The 17,106-nt window shown below is 40.0% G+C and overlaps 1 protein-coding gene across 2 annotated transcripts in view; it reads right to left on the reverse strand.

Annotated features, from left to right (window-relative positions):
* Window positions 1-17,106, reverse strand: part of IKBKE (inhibitor of nuclear factor kappa B kinase subunit epsilon) — a 277,152-nt gene that overhangs the window by 162,816 nt on the left and 97,230 nt on the right. For both annotated transcript variants that reach the window (XM_053706599.1, XM_053706595.1), the window contains exons 5-6: window positions 8,685-8,866; window positions 5,772-5,932 (exon numbers count right to left, since the gene is read on the reverse strand). In XM_053706599.1, the coding sequence (XP_053562574.1) occupies window positions 5,772-5,932; window positions 8,685-8,866 (343 nt within the window). The remainder of the gene's footprint in view (window positions 1-5,771; window positions 5,933-8,684; window positions 8,867-17,106) is intronic.

Raw genomic sequence — 17,106 nt, forward strand, 5'->3', positions numbered from 1 at the left:
TCCCCTCCCCATTTTCTCCTCTTCCTCCCCACTTTTCTCTCTCTCTCTCTCTCTCTCTCTCTCTCTCTCTCTCTCTCTCTCTCTCTCTCTCTCTCCCTCCCTTCTTTCCTTTTCCTCCCTTTTCTCCCCTCCCCTTCTTTTCTCTCCCTTCTCTCAGGGAGAAAATGGTATGAGATGCAAGTGTTTTGCTAGCTCATTATCTTTTGAATTGTTATGAATGAAAAAAAAAAACATTTTACACACTGACCCAAAAAATATTAAGGGGAAAAAAGGGGGGGGGGATTTTGAGTGTCTAGGGCAGCACAAAACCTAAATACGCCACTGGGCCAATCACAGACTTATATGCGTATACAATGTGATACAATGTGATGTCTTGCACATGCTCTGTAGTAGCTGGTGCTTCAAAAAGTGTAAATATTATAAGACTATGCACAATTTGATGATCAAATTAAATTGTAAAAGTCTCTTAACATGATGGTAAATTTCAGACTATAATGCAATGAAAAATATATTAGTTTGCAATTAAAACAACATCATTTTTTTTAAAGTGTGTGTGTATATATATATATATATATGTAATGGGTAAGGTTAGAATAGAGACAACCTGAATCGTAATTCAGGATAAAAAAGACAGGGAATTCAGCACTCTTTTAAAGAAAAAAAATAAAGCTCACTAGTGTGGAGGATGCAAAACTGATTTAATCGTGGGAACAGCAGACCCTTTCACCAAAGGATACCATAGCACAATATAGCATGTCACCAATAGTTATGAACATTGTCTAATACTATAATGGTGTCAAACCTTGCAAACAGTAAAAATTCAAATACAATAAAATATGTAAATAGAAACCTGACTGGTCAGGGATAAAACGTAAGCATGTGGTGATACAAAATAAATGCTAGCATGTGAGGTAGCAGATAAGACAATACAGCATGAATTGCAAGTACATATTTGGCGTATATGTAGCAGGGACGCCTCCTAGACTTGCTACACCCAGCTGCACACAGAGCCTCCTGTGTAGAGGTGAACTTTGCTGGGCAGGTTCAGAATCGGGATCTAAGCAGTCTAAGAAGGAGAGCCTCCTAAATATGTACCTTGAGACAGCCGTAAAGAAATGTTAAGTGCAAATAAATACACATGAATAAAGTAACAAAAGACCAGCAAAATAGCCAAGGATTGCAAAGAGTCCAGCAGTATTCCATAAAGTATGTCGAGCAATAGAAAACAGAAGTGCCACATGGCCCAATATTGTTTGGTCCAAAACTTGTAGATCTTGAAATAAGAAACAGACTCACATTTAGAGGAGCACCTCAATTAGTGCTATATAGGCAGTCTGGGATCTATTCGGTCACCCAGAAGACCAACTTCCTGCACAGGAACTGATGTAATATATAAAGCACTGAATCCTGATGAAACAGCCATTGGCTGAGAAACGCGTTGCCTGTATTTTTATAATTTTTATTAAAGTCATTTTTAGCATTTGAACACTTGCTGCTCTTTCTTTGGGATTTTTCTGCCTTTTTATTTGAGGATAAATCACCATTCGGACTACTGTGGGATCCTCTGAACTACTGAATCTACTCGGATGCCTTGCTACAAGTCTGTTGGGTGACTGAATTGATCCCTTCATGCTCCTATAGCATCAAAAGAGGTGCTTTATATATTACATCAGTTCCTGTGCAGGAAGTTGGTCTTCTGCGTGACCGAATAGATCCCAGACTGCCTATATAGCACTAATTGAGGTGCTCCTCTAAATGTGAGTCTGTTTCTTATTTCAAGATCTACAAGTTTTGGACCAAACAATATTGGGCCATGTGGCGCTTCTGTTTTCTCTTTTCTCTATAGATTGCTGTTCCTGGATCCTGGCCTGGATCTTCACAGATAGCTGCCTCCTCTCCTCTCCAGAGACTTTATACAATATTTCTAATGCCTTCATATTTGTCTATCTTAGGCAATGATACACACTTATATTAATTGGATCACATTATAATTGTTTCACGACTTTTATTGTATTTTTTGTCGTTGATATATATATATATATATATATATATATATGGATTAATATGTGATATTGATCACTAGTATCACTAGTTTTTTGCAATTTTGTGATCATTTTTGTCACTCACAATTGACACCATATTATTGGTAATTATTGTTTTTATTCACATATTTACATTTATCCCTTTTCACTAATTATATTATATTCTTTGACACATTAGAAGACTTAGTCTCCAGTGTCTATATTTGTCTCACTCATTTAATTAGTAGGGCGCCCCCTCACTTTTTTGATGTCGAGCAATAGCTTATTCAATACACATGCCTGTCGAGGGGTTCAGTTTGCTTATCGGATGGAAAAGTTCCAATACATTGACAGATAAGGCTAATGACTGTTTGACAAGCTTCTCTTGCTACGTTTGTCTCTCTGCTTCTATCTGTGGATTACCTTTGCTTTGCTATGCTTGCACTGTATGGCATGTGTATTGAATAAGCTATTGCTCGACATACTTTATGGAATACTGCTGGACTCTTTGCAATCCTTGGCTATTTTGCTGGTCTTTTGTTACTTTATTCATGTGTATTTATTTGCACTTAACATTTCTTTACGGCTGTCTCAAGGTACATATTTAGGAGGCTCTCCTTCTTAGACTGCTTAGATCCCGATTCTGAACCTGCCCAGCAAAGTTCACCTCTACACAGGAGGCGCTGTGTGCAGCTGGGTGTAGCAAGTCTAGGAGGCGTCCCTGCTACATATACACCAAATATGTACTTGCAATTCATGCTGTATTGTCTTATCTGCAACCTCACATGCTAGCATTTATTTTGTATCACCACATGCTTACGTTTTATCCCTGACTGGTCAGGTTTCTATTTACATATTTTATTGTATTTGAATTTTTACTGTTTGCAAGGTTTGACACCATTATAGTATTAGACAATGTTCATAACTATTGGTGACATGCTATATTGTGCTATGGTATCCTTTGGTGAAAGGGTCTGCTGTTCCCACGATTAAATCAGTTTTGCATCCTCCACACTAGTGAGCTTTATTTTTTTCTTTAAAAGAGTGCTGAATTCCCTGTCTTTTTTATCCTGAATTACGATTCAGGTTGTCTCTATTCTAACCTTACCCATTACATATAATTTCATGGGTCTGCACCAATTTGTTTTTCTATTGAATATCTGGACATGTAGTAGTCCATAATATCATAGCTAAGCTCAAATTATTCGCAGCAGCTGCATCCCCTCCGAACTTTTTGTGATTAAAATATATATATATATTCACAGAGACTGGTGCACTCGCACAAACAGGTGTCCAGGTGCCAGGGTGCTGAATGCAAGTAAAGGTATAGGTAATAGAAGGCAGCACTCACTGGGCTTAAAGAATAGCAATAGTAGCTTTTATTTAAGCAACGTTTCGAGGATGAAGGGGAGCTGTCCCCGAAACGTCACTTAAATAAAAGCTACTATTGCTATTCTTTAAAGGGTCAGTAAACATAGAAAATAATGTTACACATAGTACAGAATTATATAACATTATATTAGTGCTATAGAACCTAATATTGCCTGCAAAGTTTTATTAAAAAATACTGTTTTCCAGACCCGCTCTCTGTGCTCTTCTGAGTGGGTCTGTTTCTTACACAGAGAGCATCTGGCCAGCTGTCTAGTCACAGCCCGGCCCGACCATGCCATTACTTGCTCCTGCTCTGTCTGACAACAGGAGCGAGCTGCACTGAGAGTAATGGCACGGTCGGGCAGGGCTGTGACTAGACAGCTGGCCAGATGCGCTCTGTGTAAGAAACAGACCCGCTCAGAAGAGCACAGAGAGCGGGTCTGGAAAACAGTATTTTTTTAATAAAACTTTGCAGGCAATATTAGGTTATATAACTCTAGCACTAATATAATATGTGCAGAATTAAATAACATTATTTTCTATGTTTATTGTTCCTTCAAGCCCAGTGAGTGCTGTCTTCTATTACCTATATATATATATTTATATATATATATATACTGTATATTATTATTATTTTTTATTTATGTTTTTAAAAAGATTTATAATCCGAATTGGTATTGTCTGTTCCTCAGCCCCCCTTTATTTCCTATTTTTGGCGGGGCTGTGACGTATAAAGCTGGACTTCGAGATAGTCATATGATACACAGGGTGACTGGATGTCCACTGGAATTGTCATAAAATTTTTTTTTTTTTTTTTTAAAAAGAGTCCATCCAAGTGGGCCAGCATAACATTGCAATAGAAGTATTACTATATGAACTAATTTAACCCTTTCACAGATGCATTAAAAACAAAAAATAGGTAAAGGTGCACATATATTTTTACAATGGCAATGATTAGATTTATGGCATTTGATAAGTTAAAGTTTATCATCTGCATGCATTATCTGAATAATGAAAGTTGAATTTGGACCTGAGTGTCCCCTTTAATCATTGTAAGAACGGTGTCTACACATTAACTTGAAAGCAAGGGTTATGAGAGAGATTCTCTTTTTTCTCCAAAAAGGAAGCTGGAAGACTCTTCCTGCACCCATTGTGGTTGCCTATTTATCTAACTGATCTTCCTACAGACCTTCCTCCTTCTTAAAACTTGCTTCAGATAAAACAAATTCCTATAATGTTTCCCTCAATTACCCCTGAGAAAAGCCTTCACATTATTATCAGTATCAGATCCTTTAGAAAGCCTCCTTGTAAATGTTCACTGCTACTCTTCACAAAAAGCCATCTTAAATTCTTAAACATCAGGGCTGGACTGGGGATAAAAATGTAATACCAGCCCTATTTTCCGTTGAGTCTTAAGGGCTCGATTTATCAAGCCTCTATGGCTGCAAGTTCTCTCAAGAACTTGCCCACCGTGATTTATCAAGCAGCGGTCACCAGACCGCTGCTTCTCTAACATCTTCGCAACCTCTATTGTGGCGAAATTCAATCTCCTCGGTCGAGTCCGACCGAGGAGATTGACAGCTCCTGCCCGCGCGTGATTGGCTGTGCGCGGGCGAGATTGCACGCGAGCGCAAAACTGCGCTTGTGTGCAATGTTAATTACCTGCGGGTAATTTCGCCCCGCCACAGGCAAGCTGAGGCGTACAGGGGCGCATATACGCTCCCCTGTATGCCTCAACGTTGATAAATCTAGCCCTTAGAATGCACACACACCATTTTTCTCAAGGGGATTATGGGGATACTCCTTCCCACAATATTTTTTTTTTTGCAGAATTGAATTAAATTAGGTTGCAAAAAATTATTGTTATATAGACACCCTTCAACCCAATTTCATCCATGATTCCCTTTCAAAGTGAAAAAAATTACTACCCATAGTGTGATTGGGAGAAGACACGCAAAACAATGTGTCAGTGTGACTTGATTAGACACTATAAACCATTAAGAGGATGGCTACTAAATGGCACATGGTCTAGAAAATAGAACTTATAAGGAAATACTTTGTAACCTTAATACGTTTAGCTCAGAGGAGAAGAGAGGTAAAAAAGCTGCATCATCTCACCTGCAGCACCACCCTCTTAAATTGTAGCTGACCAGCAACCCCCCCTGCTGTGGCCCATCGGGAAATCTCCTGATGTTCTGGTAGGCCAATCCAGCCTTGAACAACATCCTTTCCAGCTTTTTAAAACATCATAGCAGCAAACTGTAGCTTTTTCTACAACTGAAAATGCTAAAATGTGTCTATAATACTCCTGACAAAAAGTTTCCTGTAAATGCCTCCTCTAACTATCCCTTATAGTTATAATGATGAAGATTTTCTCACATTGTCTCCTTGTTCCGTCTGGGACCTCCATAAGGGATGAAGGGAAGGCTCCCACAGGCTGCATGGTAAATGGTGACCCCAATACTCCACAGGTCAACAGTGACCCCATACACTTTCTGGTGAGGTTTCTTTAGTACAGCTCTTTCATACATATCAGGATGCTATGGGTTAATAAAAATGACATGAGAAAACATAAAATTACAATGCTAACGTTTACTTGTAGGTTGGTTATTACCATTAATAAATTCAGCATTTATTAGAATAGATAAAAGAAATATATTTTACATAACACAGAAAATGTACAAAAGGACATCAGTAAGTGCAGATTACTGCCTCTCATCTGAAGTATATGGTAAGGTGCAGATCACCATCCACTAATCAGTAAACCTCTTCCTGCACATCAGCCCAATGCCTCCCATTTGAATTATAAACACTCACATATTGTTTGTTGGCACTTTATAAATAACAGAGAATGAAAATAAAGTTCTTTGAACTAACAGTTGATTCATCAACGCAATTAATTCACTGGAACGCGGATTTATGGATGTGAAAATGAAAGGGCAATAAAATTCCTGGCGTCTAAGGTTTAATAATAAAATATTATAGAGACAAAAGTAACAAGCTGCTAACACAATATTACCTACACAAATGTCATTACCAAAATGATAATGCCAACAATACAACATTATCACGCTGGAACAATACTGTCACAATAATGTGACCAATAAAAAATTGCTGGTTAGGTTTTAGGGTCAGTCTTAGAATTTATTGTCATGGGTTTAGACTTAAAGGGGGATACTGGACCCAAATTGTTTCTTTCATGATTCAGAGAGAGCATGCAATTTTAAAGTGAAAGTAAATTTTGATGCTAAAGTGCCCGGTTTTTAAAAATTCGATCAAAAACAGGGGTACTTTAATTCATCAAAATTTACATTTCACTTGTGTTGTGAAAATACTCGCATCACTTCCTCCGCCCGTCGCAAAGCCTCTTCCTGGGTCTAAAATGAGGAATCCGGCTTCCTCCAATCATGGCGTTGAATCAGACACTGATTCCCCCAGGGGGGAAGCCGTGATTGGAGGATGACCAATCCGTCATTTCTGACGTAGGAAGAGGCTTGCAACGACTGGGGGAAGCTGGAGCGGCTGTCAAGATTAATAAGGTAAGTATTTTCACAACACGAGTGAAATGTAAATTTTGATGAATTAAAGTGCCCCTGTTTTTAATAGAATTTTTAAAAAACGGGCACTTTATCATCAAAATTTACATTCACTTTAAGCAACTTTCTTATTTACCCCTATTATTTTTTCTTCATTCTCTTGAAATCTATATTTGAAAAAGCAGGAATGTAAGCTTACGAGTGGCTCATCTTTGGTTCAGCACCTGGGTAGCGCTTGCTGTTTGGTGGCTAAATGCAACTAAATGGTTGGAAAAACAAGAGCAGACCCTCCCCTCTCCCCCAATTCTCTGCATATGAAAAGACAAATAACATAAACAGGAGCCACCAGTAGTCTGTAAACGCGGGTATACATCTGACACTGTGGGGCTTGGTTAGGAGTATGGAAATCATCACAATGTTATTAAAAAATAAGCAAAACTATACATTGTTACAGAAACACTCCCATATGGTCTATATAAATGTATCATCTACAAAACATTTATGCAAAGAAAAATCTAGTGTACAATGTCCTTTTAAGGGAACACTAAATAAAAGTCAAACTTTTATGATTGACTTTCATTATCAAAATGTGCACAATCTTTTTATATGCACAGAATCCACAGAATATACATATATGAATGTTATGATTTGCTGATGGCTGTCACATGAAGCAGGGGAAATTTAACTAACATACGCCTAGATTACGAGTGGTGCGCTTACTGTAGCGCAAGTGCGATGTCGGTTTTTGTTAGGCTCCCTAGAGTGTCTTCAGCCTCTCTAGCCTCACCAGTCCTTATGTTATTAAATACTGTTTAATAACATAAGGACTGGTAAGGTTAGAGAGGCTGAAGATGCTCTAGGGAGCCTAAGAAATTTGTAAAAAAATAAATCTGCTATTCATTTGAAATTCTGACTAAAGCCTCCATTTAACAACGGACGGATTGGACAAGGATGTACACCTCTAGCCGTGTCTGACTGGCATAGCGGCTAGCAATATGCTGTCCAGATTTATCATTGCCCATTGCTGCTTTTTTGTACCAGCTGCAGAGTATAAAATGTATGAGATTTGCCTTTTTAAGGTTTATTTGTGTATATGAATTAGCTGATTTTGTGTTTTGAAGCCACAACCTAATAAAATGGGTTGAGCTTGTAGGTATAATCAGATCTCATTACTTTATCACATTGTGTACATATAAAAGCTTCTTTATCTTATATCTGTCCGTAAACTAATCACCAATACTTGGAGAGAACAATGGAAAATTAACATTTTATTACCTTATCTCTTCTATACCCCACTGGGAGTGTAATATCTTCTGCTGGCTTATGTACACAGCTTGGCTTTAAGGCCAAATACTTTTAGGATAGGTGGGGATACCACAGGCTAAATCAATTATTCCATATGCCAATATAAGGGTAATGGAAATACTTGTAAACAATTTAATACATTCTAGCAGGTAAAGTGGATCATTGGGAACAAATTAAAGTGGCAAACATTTCTTGAGTAAACTGTCCCTTTAAGAAGCAGCGGTCTGATGACCGTTGCTTTGCAGACTGCTCAAGGCGCTCCAAAGCTAGATTTACAGCTTCTTAACGGGAGATCCTTTTTTTGTCTTTTTTTTATGCATTTGTTGATTATAAAATTCTATTATATTTAATGTTCCTTTAAACATCAGGACCTATAAATACGCCTACTTGCGCAGCAATGCATAAGGAGTACATTTTTATTAAAACAAATGTGGTGTGTAGGGCAGCTTACCAGGTACTCCTCTGTGCCATAAATAGACATGAATTTTTCATCATCTTCAAGCTCTCGAGCCGCCCCAAAGTCGGTCAGTTTGTAGATGCTCCTTCCATCCTCCCCAATCAGGCGCATTATGTTCCCTGGTTTAATATCCCTGTGCACTATCCCATTCTGTCGGAGGTGGTTCATCCCAGCAACTGGGAAAACAAAGTCATGTATAGATGAGCATTCATTCAGACCCTATTATACCTACTCAAATGCTGATATACAATACCAACAGCGTGCAATACTTATTCTGTGCAGCCATTCATTGAATCAAACTTTTAATCAACCAAAGAGTCTATAGGTTTATAATAATGTGATACATAATGCATTTGTTCACCGGTTATTAAAATTGCTATTTGACTACATCAATATATAGATAAACATGAACACACTCACTTTTTTATTTGCTAAATTATATTATGTAAAAAAAAAATCTATTTAAAGATATGATGTATTAATTAGTGTCCGAAGGCTCTATTTGTCTCTAGAACTTTATGATTTATGTATAAGAGCTTTGTGAACTGGTTGTTAAAATTCTAAAGTTCCAGGGAGCGCTCAGACACTGCACTCGATGCGGCAAAAGGTTACCAAGAACCCTGCAGTGGCCTTCACGTAGAGAGTCACACCCCCTCCAATGCGTCGTAATGACGTCACAGCTTCACCCGACTGGTGCGAGGACAGGAACGTTCCACCTGCGCTCCAAATTCAAACAGCGATATTGGTAGTCAGCGCACCCAGGTAGGTAAAGAAATACGAAGAAAAATAGTATTTGATCCAACTCCTTTATTTGTAATGAGTCACATTACAAGTATATAGGCAGATGTATAGGCATCAAAAATAATACGGCTGGCAGCTCAGGTCAGGTTAGGAAAAACAAAAAAGGTCAGACGCGTTTCCTAGTGCATTAAGCATGTTATCAGCATTAGCTCCTCAGTGACCATTAATGTGCACCCATAATTCCAAGGTTTATATGCACAGGTAAACTCCTCCTGGGTAATTGCCTAACCAATTATGTGTAAGCAACAGTGCAAATATGGGAAAAATGCACATATAGGAAAAATTGGGTGCACATTAGGGGGATTGTGAGAAATAACACGCACAGTATGCTACAGTCCCTAAAATGAAAATGGCCAAAAATGACTGCATGTATATATATATTAATTAATATCTATAATATGCTGAAAATATTTGGGATCTGTGCAGTATTAGCATGTATTTAATTATTTACAAAAAAACAATTGAAGACACATTTCATTAAATGCAGAATGTGATGAAAAATTTAAAGGTACAGCAATGAACAATTAAATTTGAAAATTGAAAACGGTTTTGAAAAATAAAAATAAAAATAAAAAGATATACATAAATAAAGATTCAAATCAGGCTTACTATTGATCCACATATAGCTTAACATCCCACTCTGAGTTAAGACCAATTGGCATTCGAGTATCTAAATGAAAAATCCAAAAAACCTCTCTTTTACTGAGGGCTATCCCTCTATTACCCCCTCTGGGGTGTCTCGGGATACATTGGATACCCTGGAATGTCAAGAGGGAAATGTCAGAGTTATGACATTTTTTGAAATGCAAAGATATTGGGGTAGTGGACTCAGGGTCCTCTATAGAGCGTAAATGTTCAAGAAAACGATCTTTCAAGGCTCGTGTAGTTTGACCTACGTACTGCCTCAAACAACCCTTGCATGTCAAAAGATAGATGACATAACAAGAATTGCAAGTCATATGTTCCCGAATTTGAAAACTCTTGTCATTTGCAGAAGATACAAAGCTTGTCCCAAAAGAAGCATAAGAACAAGATTTGCACCTCCTGCTGCCACATTTGAAAAACCCTGGCTTAATTGAAAGCCAATTTTGTGTATGTGGTACTCGTGGCAACATGGAGGGAGAGAGAAGATTCCCTAAAGTTGGTGATTTGCGTGACACAAAGCATGTGCCATCTCTTGTAATGCTTTTAAGACTCTCATCGGTATCTAAAATTGGTAAAGCTCTCCTTACTATATCACAGATTTGCCCAAATTCAACACTATACGTAGTGATGAACTTGAGTTTGTTAAATCTACTCATTTTGGTAGATTTTTCTGATTGAAAGAAAGTTTTCCTGTCAAACTGATCAACTTCCTGTTTGGTCCGTTCAAGAAGGTCCTTAGAATACCCTCTCTCAATGAGTCTAGCTGTTAGTTCTGCAGAAAATTTTGAATAAGTCTGTGGATTGCTACAATTACGTTTGACCCTGATATATTGGGACTTGGGTATGGAATTTATGGTATGTCTAGGATGACATGACCGGGCATTCAAAATAGTATTTCCAGCACTGGATTTGCGAAACAATTGTGTTTCTATAGTGGAGGTATGTAAATTAGCACATAATTCGATGTCAAGAAATGAAATTGAAGATGCATTTACCTCCATAGTGAATTTAATATTCAACAAATTGTCCTGGAGATAGATTTGAAACTGTTCAAGAAGATCCATTGGGCCCTTCCAGATGAGAAGGATGTCGTCAATGTACCGACCATAATATTGAATAAAATGTCTGAAGGGGTTTCTATCTCCATAGACGTGGGACAGCTCCCACCAACCCATATAAAGGTTGGCATAGGAGGGGGCAAATTTAGCCCCCATAGCTGTCCCACGCCTCTGGAGATAGAACTCCCCCTCAAACAAGAAAAAATTGTGTGTCAACAAATATTCCACAGCAGTCTTGATGAACAGTTTCAAAGCCTCATCATAATTTGAAAAAGTATTCAGAAAAAATTCAATTGCTTGTATGCCCTGTTGATGTGGTATACAAGTATACAGTGAGGACACGTCAATGGTAACAAAGGTAAATTCTTTATGCCATTGAATACTTTCAACCTGGCTAATAACATCTGACGTGTCCTTAATGTAACTTGTAAGATTCAATACAAATGGTTGAAGATAGCCATCAATGAGTTCCGAAAGTGGTTCATTGAGGGATCCAATCCCTGCCACTATGGGTCTCCCTGGGGGGTTGGTACCTTGCTTATGGACCTTTGGCAAATAGTGAAAAAACATAATTTATGCTTACCTGATAAATTCCTTTCTCCTGTAGTGTAGTCAGTCCACGGGTCATCATTACTTATGGGATATTAACTCCTCCCCAACAGGAAGTGCAAGAGGATCACCCAAGCAGAGCTGCTATATAGCTCCTCCCCTCTACGTCACACCCAGTCATTCGACCGAGAACCAAACGAGAAAGGAGAAACTATAGGGTGCAGTGGTGACTGGAGTATAATTTAAAATTTAGACCTGCCATAAAAAACAGGGCGGGCCGTGGACTGACTACACTACAGGAGAAAGGAATTTATCAGGTAAGCATAAATTATGTTTTCTCCTGTTAAGTGTAGTCAGTCCACGGGTCATCATTACTTATGGGATACCAATACCAAAGCTAAAGTACACGGATGACGGGAGGGACAGGCAGGATCTTTATACGGAAGGAACCACTGCCTGAAGAACCTTTCTCCCAAAAACAGCCTCCGAAGAAGCAAAAGTGTCAAATTTGTAAAATTTGGAAAAAGTATGAAGAGAAGACCAAGTTGCAGCCTTGCAAATCTGTTCAACAGAGGCCTCATTCTTAAAGGCCCAAGTGGAAGCCACAGCTCTAGTAGAATGAGCTGTAATTCTTTCAGGAGGCTGCTGTCCAGCAGTCTCATAGGCTAAACGTATTATGCTACGAAGCCAGAAAGAGAGGGAGGTAGCAGAAGCTTTTTGACCTCTCCTCTGTCCAGAATAAACGACAAACAGGGAAGAAGTTTGGCGAAAATCTTTAGTTGCCTGTAAATAAAATGTCAGGGCACGGACTACATCTAGATTGTGTAGAAGTCGTTCCTTCTTTGAAGAAGGGTTAGGACACAATGATGGAACAACAATCTCTTGATTGATATTCCTATTAGTGACTACCTTAGGTAAGAACCCAGGTTTAGTATGCAGAACTACCTTGTCTGAATGAAAAATCAGATAAGGAGAATCACAATGTAAGGCCGATAACTCAGAGACTCTTCGAGCCGAGGAAATAGCCATTAAAAACAGAACTTTCCAAGATAAAAATTTGATATCAATGGAATGAAGGGGTTCAAACGGAACACCCTGTAAAACGTTAAGAACTAAGTTTAAGCTCCATGGTGGAGCAACAGTTTTAAACACAGGCTTAATCCTGGCCAAAGCCTGACAAAAAGCCTGAACGTCTGGAACCTCTGACAGACGTTTGTGTAAAAGAATGGACAGAGCTGAGATCTGTCCCTTTAAGGAACTAGCAGATAAACCCTTTTCTAAACCTTCTTGTAGAAAAGACAATATCCTAGGAATCCTAACCTTACTCCATGAGTAACTCTTGGATTCGCACCAATGTAAGTATTTACGCCATATTTTATGGTAAATCTTTCTGGTAACAGGTTTCCTAGCCTGTATTAAGGTATCAATTACTGACTCCGAAAATCCACGCTTTGATAAAATCAAGCGTTCAATCTCCAAGCAGTCAGCTTCAGAGAAATTAGATTTTGATGTTTGAAAGGACCCTGAATCAGAAGGTCCTGTCTCAGAGGCAGAGACCAAGGTGGACAGGATGACATGTCCACTAGATCTGCATACCAGGTCCTGCGTGGCCACGCAGGCGCTATTAGAATCACCGATGCTCTCTCCTGTTTGATCCTGGCAATCAATCGAGGAAGCATCGGGAAGGGTGGAAACACATAAGCCATCCCGAAAGTCCAAGGTGCTGTCAAAGCATCTACCAGGACCGCTCCCGGGTCCCTGGACCTGGACCCGTAACAAGGAAGCTTGGCGTTCTGGCGAGACGCCATGAGATCCATATCTGGTTTGCCCCAACGTCGAAGTATTTGGGCAAAGACCTCCGGATGAAGTTCCACCTCCCCCGGATGAAAAGTCTGACGACTTAGGAAATCCGCCTCCCAGTTCTCCACTCCTGGAATGTGGATCGCTGATAGGTGGCAAGAGTGAGACTCTGCCCAGCGAATTATCTTTGATACTTCCATCATCGCTAGGGAGCTTCTTGTCCCTCATTGATGGTTGATGTAAGCTACAGTCGTGATGTTGTCCGACTGAAACCTGATGAACCTCCGAGTTGTTAACTGAGGCCAAGCCAGAAGGGCATTGAGAACTGCTCTCAATTCCAGAATGTTTATTGGAAGGAGACTCTCCTGAGTCCATGATCCCTGAGCCTTCAGGGAATTCCAGACAGCGCCCCAACCTAATAGGCTGGCGTCTGTTGTTACAATTGTCCAGTCTGGCCTGCTGAAGGGCATCCCCCTGGACAGATGTGGCCGAGAAAGCCACCATAGAAGAAAATTTCTGGTCTCTTGATCCAGACTCAGAGTAGGGGACAAATCTGAGTAATCCCCATTCCACTGACTTAGCATGCATAATTGCAGCGGTCTGAGATGCAGGCGTGCAAAGGGTACTATGTCCATTGCCGCTACCATTAAGCCGATTACCTCCATGCATTGAGCCACTGACGGGTGTTGAATGGAATGAAGGACACGGCAAGCATTTTGAAGCTTTGTTAACCTGTCTTCTGTCAGGTAAATCTTCATTTCTACAGAATCTATAAGAATCCCCAAGAAGGGAACTCTTGTGAGTGGTAAGAGAGAACTCTTCTCTTCGTTCACCTTCCACCCATGCGACCTTAGAAATGCCAGTACTAACTCTGTATGAGACTTGACAGTTTGAAAGCTTGACGCTTGTATCAGAATGTCGTCTAGGTACGGAGCCACTGAAATTCCTTGCGGTCTTAGTACCGCCAGAAGAGAGCCCAGAACCTTTGTGAAGATTCTTGGAGCCGTAGCCAACCCGAATGGAAGAGCTACAAACTGGTAATGCCTGTCTATGAAGGCAAACCTTAGATACCGGTAATGATCTTTGTGAATCGGTATGTGAAGGTAGGCATCCTTTAAATCCACTGTGGTCATGTACTGACCCTTTTGGATCATGGGTAAGATTGTACGAATAGTTTCCATTTTGAACGATGGAACTCTTAGGAATTTGTTTAGGATCTTTAAATCCAAGATTGGTCTGAAGGTTCCTTCTTTCTTGGGAACCACAAACAGATTTGAGTAAAACCCTTGTCCGTGTTCCGACCGCGGAACCGGATGGATCACTCCCATTAGTAAAAGATCTTGTACACAGCGTAGAAACGCCTCTTTCTTTATCTGGTTTGTTGACAACCTTGAAAGATGAAATCTCCCTTTTGGGGGAGAGGCTTTGAAGTCCAGAAGATATCCCTGAGATATGATCTCTAACGCCCAGGGATCCTGGACATCTCTTGCCCAAGCCTGGGCGAAGAGAGAAAGTCTGCCCCCCACTAGATCCGTTCCCGGATCTGGGGCCCTCACTTCATGCTGTCTTAGGGGCAGCAGCAGGTTTTCTGGCCTGCTTGCCCTTGTTCCAGGTCTGGTTAGGTTTCCAGCCTTGTCTGTAGCGAGCAACAGCTCCTTCCTGTTTTGGAGCAGAGGAAGTTGATGCTGCTCCTGCCTTGAAGTTACGAAAGGCACGAAAATTAGACTGTCTAGCCCTAGGTTTGGCTCTGTCTTGAGGCAGGGCATGGCCTTTACCTCCTGTAATATCAGCGATAATTTCTTTCAAACCGGGCCCGAATAAAGTCTGCCCCTTGAAAGGTATGTTAAGTAATTTAGATTTAGAAGTAACATCAGCTGACCAGGATTTTAGCCACAGTGCTCTGCGTGCCTGAATGGCGAATCCGGAATTCTTAGCCGTAAGTTTAGTTAAATGTACTACGGCATCAGAAATAAATGAATTAGCTAGCTTAAGGGTTTTAAGCTTGTTTGAAATCTCATCTATTGGCGCTGAGTCAAGGGTCTCTTCCAGAGACTCGAACCAAAATGCGGCCGCAGCCGTGACAGGCGCAATACATGCAAGGGGTTGCAATATAAAACCTTGTTGAACAAACATTTTCTTAAGGTAACCCTCTAACTTTTTATCCATTGGATCTGAAAAGGCACAGCTATCCTCCACCGGGATAGTGGTACGCTTAGCCAGAGTAGAAACTGCTCCCTCCACCTTAGGGACCGTCTGCCATAAGTCCCGTGTGGTGGCGTCTATTGGAAACATTTTTCTAAATATAGGAGGGGGGGAAAAGGGTACACCGGGCCTATCCCACTCCTTGGTAATAATCTCTGTAAGCCTCTTAGGTATAGGAAAGACGTCAGTACACGCCGGTACCGCATAGTATCTATCCAGCCTACATAATTTCTCTGGGATTGCAACCGTGTTACAATCATTCAGAGCCGCTAATACCTCCCCTAGCAGTACACGGAGGTTTTCTAGTTTAAACTTAAAATTTGAAATGTCTGAATCCAGTCTATTTGGATCAGATCCGTCACCCGCAGAATGAAGCTCTCCGTCCTCATGTTCTGCAAATTGTGACGCAGTATCTGACATGGCCCTAGTATTATCAGCGCACTCTGTTCTCACCCCAGAGTGATCTCGCTTACCCCTAAGTTCTGGCAATTTAGACAAAACTTCAGTCATAACATTAGCCATGTCCTGTAGAGTGATTTGTAATGGCCGCCCTGATGTACTTGGCGTTACAATATCACGCACCTCCCGAGCGGGAGATGCAGGTACTGACACGTGAGGCAAGTTAGTCGGCATAACTTCCCCCTCGTTGTCTGGTGAATGATGTTCAACATGTACAGATTGATTTTTATTTAAAGTAGCATCAATGCAATTAGTACATAAATTTCTATTGGGCTCCACCTTGGCTTTTGCACATATAGCACAGAGATATTCCTCTGAGTCAGACATGTTTAACAAACTAGCAATTAGACTAGCAAGCTTGGAAATACCTTTCAACTAAATTTACAAGTAATATGTAAAACGTACTGTGCCTTTAAGAAGCACAGAAAAAACTATGACAGTTGAATAACAATGAACCGGATTAGTTATAAAAACCAAATTTTTCCCGGTAAAAGCATAAAATTAGCAAAGGATTGCACTCATTAGCAATGGATGACTAACCCTTAATATCAGAAAAAACGTATAACATTTAAAATATAAGCGTTTTTATCACAGTCAAGCACAATCTCACAGGTCTGCTGTGAGTGATTACCTCCCTCAAAATAAGTTTTGAAGACCCCTGAGCTCTGTTTAGAGACGTTCCGGATCATGCAGGGAGAGAAGACAGACTTGTGACTGAATTTCTGATGCGTAGCAAAAGCGCCAAAAAAGGCCCCTCCCACTCACACACAACAGTGAGGGAAGCTCAGTGAAACTGTTTTTAATTTAAAATAAACGACAGCCATGTGGAAAATAACGCCCAAAACAATTTTTCACCAAGTACCTCAGATAATTAAACGATTTAACATGCCAGCAAACGTTTA

Source organism: Bombina bombina, chromosome 3 (genome assembly GCF_027579735.1).
Source record: "Bombina bombina isolate aBomBom1 chromosome 3, aBomBom1.pri, whole genome shotgun sequence".
Taxonomy (NCBI): Eukaryota; Metazoa; Chordata; class Amphibia; order Anura; family Bombinatoridae; genus Bombina; species Bombina bombina.